The sequence below is a fragment of the Oncorhynchus mykiss genome, chromosome 27, assembly GCF_057628025.1.
Source record: "Oncorhynchus mykiss isolate SJ-2025 chromosome 27, ASM5762802v1, whole genome shotgun sequence".
NCBI lineage: Eukaryota > Metazoa > Chordata > Actinopteri > Salmoniformes > Salmonidae > Oncorhynchus > Oncorhynchus mykiss.
This window is the reverse complement of record NC_143048.1, coordinates 18009406-18022590: the sequence shown is the minus strand read 5'-3', so window position 1 is coordinate 18022590 and position 13185 is coordinate 18009406. Positions and strand designations below refer to the sequence as shown.

Genomic DNA, 13185 nt, shown 5'->3' with positions numbered 1-13185 from the left:
TTGTAGTTAATTATCACGTTTTCTGCGCTGAACTATGTAGAATATTGGCCTGTTGGAAACAACAACTCCCTACTACATCGCACAGTTCGAGCTTGATTTGATTTATCTCTAGAGAATTTGCGCAATGTGCTCATTGAGCTTACAGAAAGAAGCAGAACTAAATGAAATTCAAATAATTTAACCAATGTCAGTCAATTAGTTGTTTAATAACAGAAATTCCAGTTAATCGCTCAGCACTAGTAGTGCACTATATAGGGAATAGGGTGCCATTTGGGACGGAGACCTGCTATCTCTAAACAACCAGCTAACCAGCCAGCTGCAGTCCTCTGAACTATAATCAACCAGCTAACCAACCAGCTGCAGTCCTCTGAACTATAATCAACCAGCATACCAGCCAGCTGCAGTCCTCTGAACTATAATCAACCAGCTAACCAACCAGCTGCAGTCCTCTGAACTATAATCAACCAGCTAACCAACCAGCTGCAGTCCTCTGAACTATAATCAACCAGCATACCAGCCAGCTGCAGTCCTCTGAACTATAATCAACCAGCTAACCAACCAGCTGCAGTCCTCTGAACTATAATCAACCAGCTAACCAGCCAGCTGCAGTCCTCTGAACTATAATCAACCAGCTAACCAACCAGCTGCAGTCCTCTGAACTATAATCAACCAGCTAACCAACCAGCTGCAGTCCTCTGAACTATAATCAACCAGCTAACCAACCAGCTGCAGTCCTCTGAACTATAATCAACCAGCTAACCAGCCAGCTGCAGTCCTCTGAACTATAATCAACCAGCTAACCAACCAGCTGCAGTCCTCTGAACTATAATCAACCAGCATACCAGCCAGCTGCAGTCCTCTGAACTATAATCAACCAGCATACCAGCCAGCTGCAGTCCTCTGAACTATAATCAACCAGCTAACCAACCAGCTGCAGTCCTCTGAACTATAATCAACCAGCTAACCAGCCAGCTGCAGTCCTCTGAACTATAATCAACCAGCTAACCAACCAGCTGCAGTCCTCTGAACTATAATCAACCAGCTAACCAACCAGCTGCAGTCCTCTGAACTATAATCAACCAGCATACCAGCCAGCTGCAGTCCTCTGAACTATAATCAACCAGCATACCAGCCAGCTGCAGTCCTCTGAACTATAATCAACCAGCTAACCAACCAGCTGCAGTCCTCTGAACTATAATCAACCAGCTAACCAACCAGCTGCAGTCCTCTGAACTATAATCAACCAGCTAACCAACCAGCTGCAGTCCTCTGAACTATAATCAACCAGCATACCAGCCAGCTGCAGTCCTCTGAACTATAATCAACCAGCATACCAGCCAGCTGCAGTCCTCTGAACTATAATCAACCAGCTAACCAACCAGCTGCAGTCCTCTGAACTATAATCAACCAGCATACCAGCCAGCTGCAGTCCTCTGAACTATAATCAACCAGCTAACCAACCAGCTGCAGTCCTCTGAACTATAATCAACCAGCATACCAGCCAGCTGCAGTCCTCTGAACTATAATCAACCAGCATACCAGCCAGCTGCAGTCCTCTGAACTATAATCAACCAGCTAACCAACCAGCTGCAGTCCTCTGAACTATAATCAACCAGCTAACCAACCTGTCCTGTAGAGCTCTCTAACCTATCAGCTAACCAACTAGCTAAACTAACCAGCTAACCAAATAACTACAATCCTAGTTTAGAACACTAACGTCTAAATAAGAGGAGATAAAGAATTGTTCAGAACTCAGAGTGTAGTTGTAGTTTGAAGCTTGTTAACACTAGTATGATGAATGCATCTCTGAGGCCTCTCCCTGAGACAAAGGATGCTTCCCAAATAGCATAGTACACTAGTACACTACATTTAACCAGGGCTCTATAATGGAAATAGGTTGCCATTTGTGATGCAGAAAGAGGGTATCAGAAGCCTTGTAATTGAAACAAAGCAGACCTAATTTGGTGTAAAATGGCATAACATCTCCACATAGTAGCCTGGCTGTTTTCGATTATTAAAAAGATTGAAGCGAGGGTAGAAGCAGGTGGAGTGTACACCAGGGAGGCTGAGGAGTCAGTCATGGGAGGAGAGGAGGCAATCAGGGCCAGAGACGACAGGGAGAGATGGAGATGAGGTTGGAGGGTCAGAAGGGAGGGGTTTGTGTGTCTATTTCTGTGTGTTCCAGGTTGTTGTGTCATGCTAGGAAGGACCACATCATTGTGTTGACTGACTGACTGTCTAGTATTCTGTCTTTCTGTCTGTCTGTTCCATGATTCTGTGTCATGCTATTAAGGACCGCATACTTTGTGTTGACTGACTGACTGTCTAGAGTTCTGTATCTGTTCCAGATTGCTGTGTCATGCTATGAAGGACCACATCGTGCGTGTTGCCAACGAGGCAGAGTTCATCCTCAACAGACAGAGAGCAGAAGATGTCCATAAACACGCTGAGTTTGAGGTACAGTACCTTATCTAACCTAGTCAACTGACTACAGCAGCCTCGCCAGTCCTTGCTCTGGAGTGACTGACTTCAGTGCTGCATCCCAAATGACACCCTGTTCCCTACATAGTGCACTAATTTTGACCAGGGCCCATAGAAATAGTGGCATTTGGGAGCCATCCCGGGTCTGTGAGAGAATAGTGCTGGATTAGCAGCAGCTCAGTACTCCTGTAGTCCCCCTGTGTCTCTCCAGGAGGATTATGGCCCTATCATTAGGCCACTCTAAGGGATTATAATAACCAGCCTGCTAGCAATATTAGTAAGCAGACTAAATGATACGCCAGCTTCATTCATATCTGGTCTTTATTAGCTTTAAGCCCGTCCAACAGTGTAATGAGTCTACCCCAGAGACGGTACTTACCCCACATATCAAACACACTGCCTGTTCTCACTACAAAGCATCAGAACACCAACACTCTCATTATTGATTTCTGTAGGAATTAGAGGTCGTCTGCAGTAATTAGACAGTATCTGCATGCCAAATGGCACCCTATTTTCTTTATAGTGCGCTACTTTTTTATCAGAACCCAATAGTCTCTGGGCAAACGTAGTGCACCATATAGGGAATAGGGTTCTGTTTGGGGCATAGCCAGTCTTTAGTAATGCCACTTTCTGTGTCTAATGATTTCTTTATTAAATGGAAGGAAGCCTGAGAAGGAAAGGAGAGAGGAGCAGTTTTCTGAACTCAGGGAGATGCTCTGTTTAGAGGAATGTCATGCCTCTTTTAGACAGCAGGTAGAGCTGCTCTCTCTCTTTCCCACTCTCTTTCTCTCTCTATACATATACATATATACAGTGCCTTGCGAAAGTATTCGGCCCCCTTGAACTTTGCGACCTTTTGCCACATTTCAGGCTTCAAACATAAAGATATAAAACTGTATTTTTTGTGAAGAATCAACAACAAGTGGGACACAATCATGAAGTGGAACGACATTTATTGGATATTTCAAACTTTTTTTAACAAATCAAAAACTGAAAAATTGGGCGTGCAAAATTATTCAGCCCCCTTAAGTTAATACTTTGTAGCGCCACCTTTTGCTGCGATTACAGTTGTAAGTCGCTTGGGGTATGTCTCTATCAGTTTTGCAAATCGAGAGACTGAAATTTTTTCCCATTCCTCCTTGCAAAACAGCTCGAGCTCAGTGAGGTTGGATGGAGAGCATTTGTGAACAGCAGTTTTCAGTTCTTTCCACAGATTCTCGATTGGATTCAGGTCTGGACTTTGACTTGGCCATTCTAACACCTGGATATGTTTATTTTTGAACCATTCCATTGTAGATTTTGCTTTATGTTTTTGGATCATTGTCTTGTTGGAAGACAAATCTCCGTCCCAGTCTCAGGTCTTTTGCAGACTCCATCAGGTTTTCTTCCAGAATGGTCCTGTATTTGGCTCCATCCATCTTCCCATCCATTTTAACCATCTTCCCTGTCCCTGCTGAAGAAAAGCAGGCCCAAACCATGATGCTGCCACCACCATGTTTGACAGTGGGGATGGTGTGTTCAGAGGGATGAGCTGTGTTGCTTTCACGCCAAACATAATGTTTTGCATTGTTGCCAAAAAGTTCAATTTTGGTTTCATCTGACCAGAGCACCTTCTTCCACATGTTTGGTGTGTCTCCCAGGTGGCTTGTGGCAAACTTTAAACAACACTTTTTATGGATATCTTTAAGAAATGGCTTTCTTCTTGCCACTCTTCCATAAAGGCCAGATTTGTGCAATATACGACTGATTGTTGTCCTATGGACAGAGTCTCCCACCTCAGCTGTAGATCTCTGCAGTTCATCCAGAGTGATCATGGGCCTCTTGGCTGCATCTCTGATCAGTCTTCTCCTTGTATGAGCTGAAAGTTTAGAGGGACGGCCAGGTCTTGGTAGATTTGCAGTGGTCTGATACTCCTTCCATTTCAATATTATCGCTTGCACAATGCTCCTTGGGATGTTTAAAGCTTGGGAAATATTTTTGTATCCAAATCCGGCTTTAAACTTCTTCACAACAGTATCTCGGACCTGCCTGGTGTGTTCCTTGTTCTTCATGATGCTCTCTGCGCTTTTAACGGACCTCTGAGACTATCACAGTGCAGGTGCATTTATACGGAGACTTGATTACACACAGGTGGATTGTATTTATCATCATTAGTCATTTAGGTCAACATTGGATCATTCAGAGATCCTCACTGAACTTCTGGAGAGAGTTTGCTGCACTGAAAGTAAAGGGGCTGAATAATTTTGCACGCCCAATTTTTCAGTTTTTGATTTGTTAAAAAAGTTTTGAAATATCCAATAAATGTTGTTCCACTTCATGATTGTGTCCCACTTGTTGTTGATTCTTCACAAAAAAATACAGTTTTATATCTTTGTTTGAAGCCTGAAATGTGGCAAAAGGTCGCAAAGTTCAAGGGGGCCGAATACTTTCGCAAGGCACTGTATATATATATTTCTCTCTCTCTTTCTCTCTCTCTCTCTCTCTATATATATATACAGTGGGGCAAAAAAGTATTTAGTCAGCCACCAATTGTCTCCCACTTAAAAAGATGAGAGAGGCCTGTAATTTTCATCATAGGTACACTTCAACTATGACAGACAAAATGAGAAAAAAAATCCAGAAAATCACATTGTAGGATTTTTTATGATTTTATTTACAAATTATGGTGGAAAATAAGTATTTGGTCAATAACAAAAGTTTATCTCAATACCTTGTTATGTACCCTTTGTTGGCAATGACAGAGGTCAAACATTTTCTGTAAGTCTTCACAAGGTTTTCACACACTGTTGCTGGTATTTTGGCCCATTCCTCCATGCAGATCTCCTCTAGAGCAGTGATGTTTTGGGGCTGTTGCTGGGCAACACGGACTTTCAACTCCCTCCAAAGATTTTCTATGGGGTTGAGATCTGGAGACTGGCTAGGCCACTCCAGGACCTTGAAATACTTCTTACGAAGCCACTCCTTCGTTGCCCGGGCGGTGTGTTTGGGATCATTGTCATGCTGAAAGACCCAGCCACATTTCATCTTCAATGCCCTTGCTGATGGAAGGAGGTTTTCACTCAAATCTCACGATACATGGCCCCATTCATTCTTTCCTTTACACGGATCAGTCGTCCTGGTCCCTTTGCAGAAAAACAGCCCCAAAGCATGATGTTTCCACCCCCATGCTTCACAGTAGGTATGGTGTTCTTTTGATGCAACTCAGCATTCTTTGTCCTCCAAACACGACGAGTTGAGTTTTTACCAAAAAGTTATATTTCGGTTTCATCTGACCATATGACATTCTCCCAATCTTCTTCTGGATCATCCAAATGCTCTCTAGCAAACTTTAGACGGGCCTGGACATGTACTGGCTTAAGCAGGGGGACACGTCTGGCACTGCAGGATTTGAGTCCCTGGCGCCGTAGTGTGTTACTGATGGTAGGCTTTGTTACTTTGGTCCCAGCTCTCTGCAGGTCATCCACTAGGTCCCCCCCGTGTGGTTCTGGGATTTTTGCTCACCGTTCTTGTGATCATTTTGACCCCACGGGGTGAGATCTTGCGTGAAGCCCCAGATCGAGGGAGATTATCAGTGGTTTTGTATGTCTTCCATTTCCTAATAATTGCTCCCACAGTTCATTTCTTCAAATCAAGCTGCTTACCTATTGCAGATTCAGTCTTCCCAGCCTGGTGCAGGTCTACAATTTTGTTTCTGGTGTCCTTTGACAGCTCTTTGGTCTTGGCCATTGGAGTTTGGAGTGTGACTTGGAGTTTGGAGTGTGACTGTTTGAGGTTGTGGACAGGTGTCTTTTATACTGATAACAAGTTCAAACAGGTGCCATTAATACAGGTAACGAATGGAGGACAGAGGAGCCTCTTAAAGAAGAAGTTACAGGTCTGTGAGAGCCAGAAATCGTGCTTGTTTGTAGGTGACCAAATACTTATTTTCCACCATAATTTGCAAATAAATTCATAAAAAATCCTACAATGTGATTTTCTGGATTTTTTTTCTCATTTTGTCTGTCATAGTTGAAGTGTACCTATGATGAAAATTACAGGCCTCTCGTATTTTTAAGTGGGAGAACTTGCACAATTGGTGGCTGACTAAATACTTTTTTGCCCCACTGTATTATATATATATATATCTTTCTCACTTTCTTTAATTATCATCAAGAAAAGGTAGGGAGTGGGATGACACAATGTTGCTAGTCATATTGGAAGTGTCTTACCCAAGTACACAAACGCATGCACACACACACACACACACACACACACACACACACACACACAGACCCTTCTTCTACCTCTGTTAGTAGCTTGTACATGTGAGGAGTGATGGGTTTCTTATCTTGGGGCAGCAGCCTTCCCCAAGCAGCTGTTAGATATCCTGTAGTCCTCTGCTAGAGGCTCCTTGACCTGCAAGATCAACTGGAGGAGACGGATAGATATGCAATGTCACCAGTAGCGAGGGAGGCTGCATCTCAAATGACACCCTATTCCCTGTACAGTACACTACTTCTGACCAGGGCCCATAGGGTGCCATTTGAGAAACACCCAGAGATTACCTGGCCCTCATCCCTCCTCTGGCCTCATCCCTTCTGTCTGACAACTCTAGACAGTCTACACTTTTCATCCAGCCATGTCTCTACTTTATTACCCCTCAAAACCCCTCCCTCACTCTACCCTCCATCCCCAGACAGATAGACATTTTTACATTAGGTTGGTGTCAGGGCAGCAGCCTCATATCCTGTTAAGTGATAAATAAGGTTTGATATTTGTCACAGCGTCACATAGTAACGTGAGATGACAAGCAGAGATTGAGTTATCTGCCATTTGAAGAATATGTTGAGGCATAATATCCGACACAATTCAAATATAGGGCCGGAAATTCAATTCACTTCCAGCTTCTGTTAGCAAATTAGATTGAGTATATGAGCAGGAAGGAGCAGCCCTGTGGCGATGCAGCAAGACAATCTTATTTTAGCAGGGAGAAGATGAAGTCAGATCCTGATCGGCTCCTCTAGAATCTAGATGACCTTTTTAGATGCTTCTACATTGTCTGTAGGAGATCACTGGGTGAGTCCCACCTTATTCCATATATAGTGCACTACTTTTTACCATAGCCATATGGGTCCTGGTTAAAACGGGTGTACTATAAAGGGAATAGAGTGCCGTTTGGTACGAAGGCACTGACTCCACTTCAACATAACACATCAACGCATCACACAAATGATAATTTATACATGTAGGCTACAGTACAGGCTACTTCCCTTTGTTATCCAACCTGCCCTTCATCCACAGACACAGTTTAGTTTTATATAGGGACAGATTGTGACTCCTATGTAAACAGATGGGATTAAAGCTTTCTAACGGAAAAATTCCTCTCTTTTTCTCCATGTGAAACAAAGGACATTAGCAGACGGCAACAGTGTTTAAATCCCTCTTCACTAACATGTCCCCTGCTGATGTAGTGGAGCAGAGATTGGCTCTGTTAACCTTAACAGCACATGCTATAATATCTACTCACACGTGCACACAAACACACACACTCTATAATATCCTCTGTGGATCTATTGAATGGTTTTCATTTCTTTTCCCTCACCACACACTTTGCGTAGCTTCCTAGCAGGACACACACACATTTACATGTTTGAATGCAGTATCTAATTTCGCAGGATTGCAATGGAGGAAACACAAGGACATATTAATACAAACATAACATAGCCATGCTAGCACCATGCTAACACCAGACAGACAGTTATATTTGACAAATACCTTTCAAGAGACTCAAGGACACCTTACTTTAAAAGTACATACAATCAAAGTGCAAGTAATATCAAATCCTAGTGATGGATACTGTCCGGTTTTAGCATAATGTTAACACCTAGCATGGTGTTGGCATTTTGTTAGCAGGGTGTTAGCATAATCTTAATGCTTAGCATGGTTAGCATTATGTTAGCATGGCATTAGCATGGCTATGTTTATAATAAAATGGCTCCTTGTGTTCCCTCCATCAGTCTAACTGTGCCCAGTACACTGCTGATCGGAGGGAGGAGGAGAAGATGTGTGATCACCTGATCAGCGCTGCCAAGCACAGAGACCATGTGACTGCCAACCAGCTTAAACAGAAGATACTCAACATCCTCACCAATAAGCATGGAGCCTGGGGCAGCCTGGCACAGAGGTAAGACCCAGGGCTACGGTATAGAGCTGGGGCTGAAGGATAAGCTTTGGGCTGGGGTATAAGGCTGGGGCTGAAGGATAGGCTTTGGGCTAGGGTATAGGGTTGGGGCTGAAGGATAGGCCTTGAGCTCGGGTATATGGCTGGGGCTGAAGGATAGGCCTCACCAACAAACACAGAGCCTGGAGCAGCCTGGCAGCTTGGCACAGAAGTACTGACGGGGACTGGGTCTGGTGAAAGGTTTAGGGCTGGGGCTACCTGGAGCTGGGCTGGCCCAAAGGCCAAGCTAAGGCTAGGCTGGATAGCAGAACTCCCAGTATTAGCTGTAATGTACAATTAGTGTAGTACTGGGAAGGAAGGACCACCAGCTAATGTCATTTACCCAGCATCCACCAGGATCACATTTACATGGAGATGATCGTGGACTACAGGAAAAGGAGGCCCGAGCACGCCCCCATTCTCATCGACGGGCTGTAGTGGAACAGGTTGAGAGCCTCAAGTTCCTTGGTGTTCACATCACCAACAAACTATCATGATCCAAACACACCAAGAAAGTCGTGAAGAGGGCACGACAATGCCTTTTCCCCCTTAGGAGTCTGAAAGATTTGGCATGGGTCCTCAGATCCTCAAAAAGTTATACAGCTGCACCATCGAGAGCACTTCAGAGGGTAGTGCATATGGCCCAGTACATCACTGGGGCCAAGCTTCCTGCTATCCAGGATCTCTATACCAGGCAGTGTCAGAGGAAGGACCAAAAATTGCCAAAGACTCCAGCCACCCTACTCATAGACTGTTCTCTCTGCTACCGCATGGTAAGTGGTACCGCAGTGCCACGTCTAGGTCCAAAAGGCTTCTGAACAGCTTCTAACCCCAAGCCATAAGACTGCTGAACAGCTTCTAACCCCAAGCCATAAGACTGCTGAACAGCTTCTAACCCCAAGCCATAAGACTGCTGAACAGCTTCTAACCCCAAGCCATAAGACTGCTGAACAGCTTCTAACCCCAAGCCATAAGACTGCTGAACAGCTTATGCTGCTGCAACTCGCTGTTTACGATCTATTATCGATACATAGTCATTTTACCCCCACCTACATGTACATATTACCTAAATTATCTCGACTAACCTGTACACCCGCACATTGACTCTGTACCGGTACCCCCTTTATATAGCCTCGTTATTGTAATTTTATTCTTGGTCTTTTATTTTTACCTTAGTTTATTTAGTAAATCTTTTTTCTTAACTCTTATTTTTCTTAAAACTGCATTGTTGGTTAAGGGCTTGTAAGTAAGCCATTTCATGGTGAGAGTTAAAATTATTGTATTTGGCGCATGTGACAAATACAATTTGATTTGATGTTGATCAGGGACCAGGTCAACTAACTCAATAACAGACAAAGAGACTGAACCCCCCTCGGGATCGACCACCGGTCAAACAGACTGGGGTTGGGGGGGAGTTGTGTGTGTGTGCGTGCGTGCGTGTGTGTGTGTGTGTGTGTGTCTGTGTGTCTGTGTGTCTGTGTGTGTAGAGTGTAGAGTGTTGTAGAGTCTCTCAGCAACCCTCAGTCACACAGCAGAACACCTGGTGGTGGTTGGTGGTCAGAGTCATTCCCTCCACACCTCTCCCCTGGGCCTTGAAAACTACAGATCCTTGGAGCCTTAGCTCTGCTTCCCACCACACACACACACACACACACACACACACACACACACACACACACACACACACACACACACACACACACACACACACACACACACACACACACTCAATGGTTGAAGGGGGCCAGTGCTGAATAGTGATGCTATGGATGCTTAAACCACCAATCTGAGCAGTGTCCATTTGTCCAACTACGTGGGAAATCCTCTAAAGTTGAATTAGGCGTACGACAAGGTTTTGTTCTTAGACCCAGACTACTGTTCGCTCTATGTTTCCCCCTGTTACTGTCACGACGACACATGACATGCATGTTCTTTGGGATGTTGATGACATTGGCCATGATCTGTTAGGAAGCTCCTTATAAAACCAGCTTTTATAGCAGGCAAGTATGTTAGGAACAAATTCTGTATTCACAATGACGACCTGGCGAGTGGCAAGTGCAGCAAAGGTCCTGTCAAACCTTGCCTTCCTTACAGAAAGAACACTTCCAGTAATTGACTACCCTCACTGAAACAGTAGCTTGGCTTTCCTTATTGGATTTTGAAAATGCATTACAGATGGTTAAATATGTTCACGGACATACAGATGGTTAGCTATGTTCATTAAGGGGATGTTGTTTACTCACATCGATAGAAAACACATCTGGATCATGTTTTGAGGGCTTTAGGAATTCTGCTGTGTTGTCAGATGTTTGTTGAAAAAATACAATAAACCTTCATTTAGTTTGTAAGGAGATTTCAGTTGATTGAATTGAATGATTTGAGGAGTGTTTTAATGACTGCTGGTAATCTCAATGGGTTGTGTGGCGTATAGATTTAGTGATTTATACATGCATCATCCCACCTGACAAACACAGTCCTGGAAACAGATGCAATTACCTCAGAAAGATGCACATTTATCATCATTGGACCATTCATCTATGAGTAAGTTCTGACTCCCAAATGTCTCTCTTTTCCCTATACTGTATAGTGCACTACTTTTGACCAGAGCCCTATTTCCCCATGCAGCTGTGCCTTACATATTGTACAACCCGAATAGGGAAAAAGGTGCCGTTTGGATGCAAACTATAGTACAGATTGAATTACAGCTGGAATGTTATTATAATAATATAGATATCCTTACCTACAGTAGTTCATGCTAAATGCCTTACTTCACCCTCTTACCAGATGTTGGAGCATTGTGTATATATTTGCACACACACAGTATGTTTGATTATATGCCATGCAGTTCTGATAGAGAAATTCATAAAACAGACCAAACAGGCGTATAAGTAAAGTAACCTTGGCAAAACATAGAAGATTGAATTGCGGGCTGCTACTGTAGATTTACGTATTCAAATATTTATAGAATTTCTCTCCGGGGATAGCATTAGTACTGGAACAAAAGGTTGCTGAGCGGGGGAGCATTGTAAATGATACTGCAAAACTTCCAACAAATACCCATTTAATGGTGACCTGCTGGAGAAGAAAAATGATGCAATATGTTCATGAGCTCAGGGCAGTGTAGCAGCTCAGTCTTATTCAATGCAACATTAACTTTTGCTGCTCTTGTAAAATAGAAAACCCTCCAGCATTCTGAAAGGGCTGTGTGTAATTTGTGACGCTGGTTGAAAGTGTGTGTGTGCGTGCGTGAGTAGGTGTGAATGCTTGCCTGCACAGAGATTGTTTTTACTTTAACCCTAACTCCTGACGGGAGACTAGCCAGAGGATATTGATCTGTGTTGAGCGTTTTATCAACAGAATTCTATATGCAATATACTCACCCAGGTTAAACTACAGCTAATGACTATAGTGCACATTTTATTGAAAGTTTTTACACAACTATAGTATTTTGAATTAGTAGACACCATTATGATCGTAACTCTTTGTGACGAGGAGACACTGCACATGGACAGAAAGCCAATGGGTGCATCCCAAATGGTACCCTATTCCCTGGTCTAAATTAGTGCACCACATAGAGAATAGGATGCCATTTGGGATACATCCAAAATCTCTCTGCGATCATATAACCTATTATAAGAATTAACCAGATGAGCCCAGGAGGTGGTAGGGCTGTGTTAAACAAGGCAGTGTGATCAGCCCAGGAGGTGGTAGGGCTGTGTTAAACAAGGCAGTGTGATCAACCCAGGAGGTGGTAGGGCTGTGTTAAGGCAGTGTGATCAGACCAGGAGGTGTTAGGGCTGTGTTAAGGCAGTGTGATCATCCCAGGAGGTGGTAGGGCTGTGTTAAGGCAGTGTGATCAGCCCAGGAGGTGGTAGGGCTGTGTTAAGGCAGTGGGATCAGCCCAGGAGGTGGTAGGGCTGTGTTAAGGCAGTGTGATCAGCCCAGGAGGTGGTAGGGCTGTGTTAAACAAGGCAGTGTGATCAGCCCAGGAGGTGGTAGGGCTGTGTTAAGGCAGTGGGATCAGCCCAGGAGGTGGTAAGGCTGTGTTAAACAAGGCAGTGGGATCAGCCCAGGAGGTGGTAGGGCTGTGTTAAGGCAGTGTGATCAGCCCAGGAGGTGGTAGGGCTGTGTTAAACAAGGCAGTGGGATCAGCCCAGGAGATGGTAGGGCTGTGTTAAGGCAGTGGGATCAGCCCAGGAGGTGGTAGGGCTGTGTTAAGGCAGTGTGATCAGCCCAGGAGGTGGTAGGGCTGTGTTAAACAAGGCAGTGGGATCAGCCCAGGAGATGGTAGGGCTGTGTTAAGGCAGTGGGATCAGCCCAGGAGGTGGTAGGGCTGTGTTAAGGCAGTTTGATCAGCCTAGTAGGCTGTTGGATCATACTTTCTGCTTGCCTGATGATGAATGTGCAGTGTATTGAGTCGACATCACAAAATCAATAGTGTTCAAATTGAAACAGTATAGGGTTGTATTGATCTGCTGTGCTAAATCACAACGAGAAGCCTTTGA

The 13185-nt window shown here is 44.1% G+C and overlaps 1 protein-coding gene across 3 annotated transcripts in view; it reads left to right on the top strand.

Moving 5' to 3' along the window:
* The window catches only part of LOC110507646 (neurobeachin), a 340890-nt gene that overhangs the window by 134146 nt on the left and 193559 nt on the right, over window positions 1–13185 (top strand). For all 3 annotated transcript variants that reach the window (XM_036965229.2, XM_036965231.2, XM_090224708.1), the window contains 2 exons: window positions 2349–2457; window positions 8478–8644. In XM_036965229.2, coding sequence (XP_036821124.2) covers window positions 2349–2457; window positions 8478–8644 — 276 coding nt within the window. The remainder of the gene's footprint in view (window positions 1–2348; window positions 2458–8477; window positions 8645–13185) is intronic.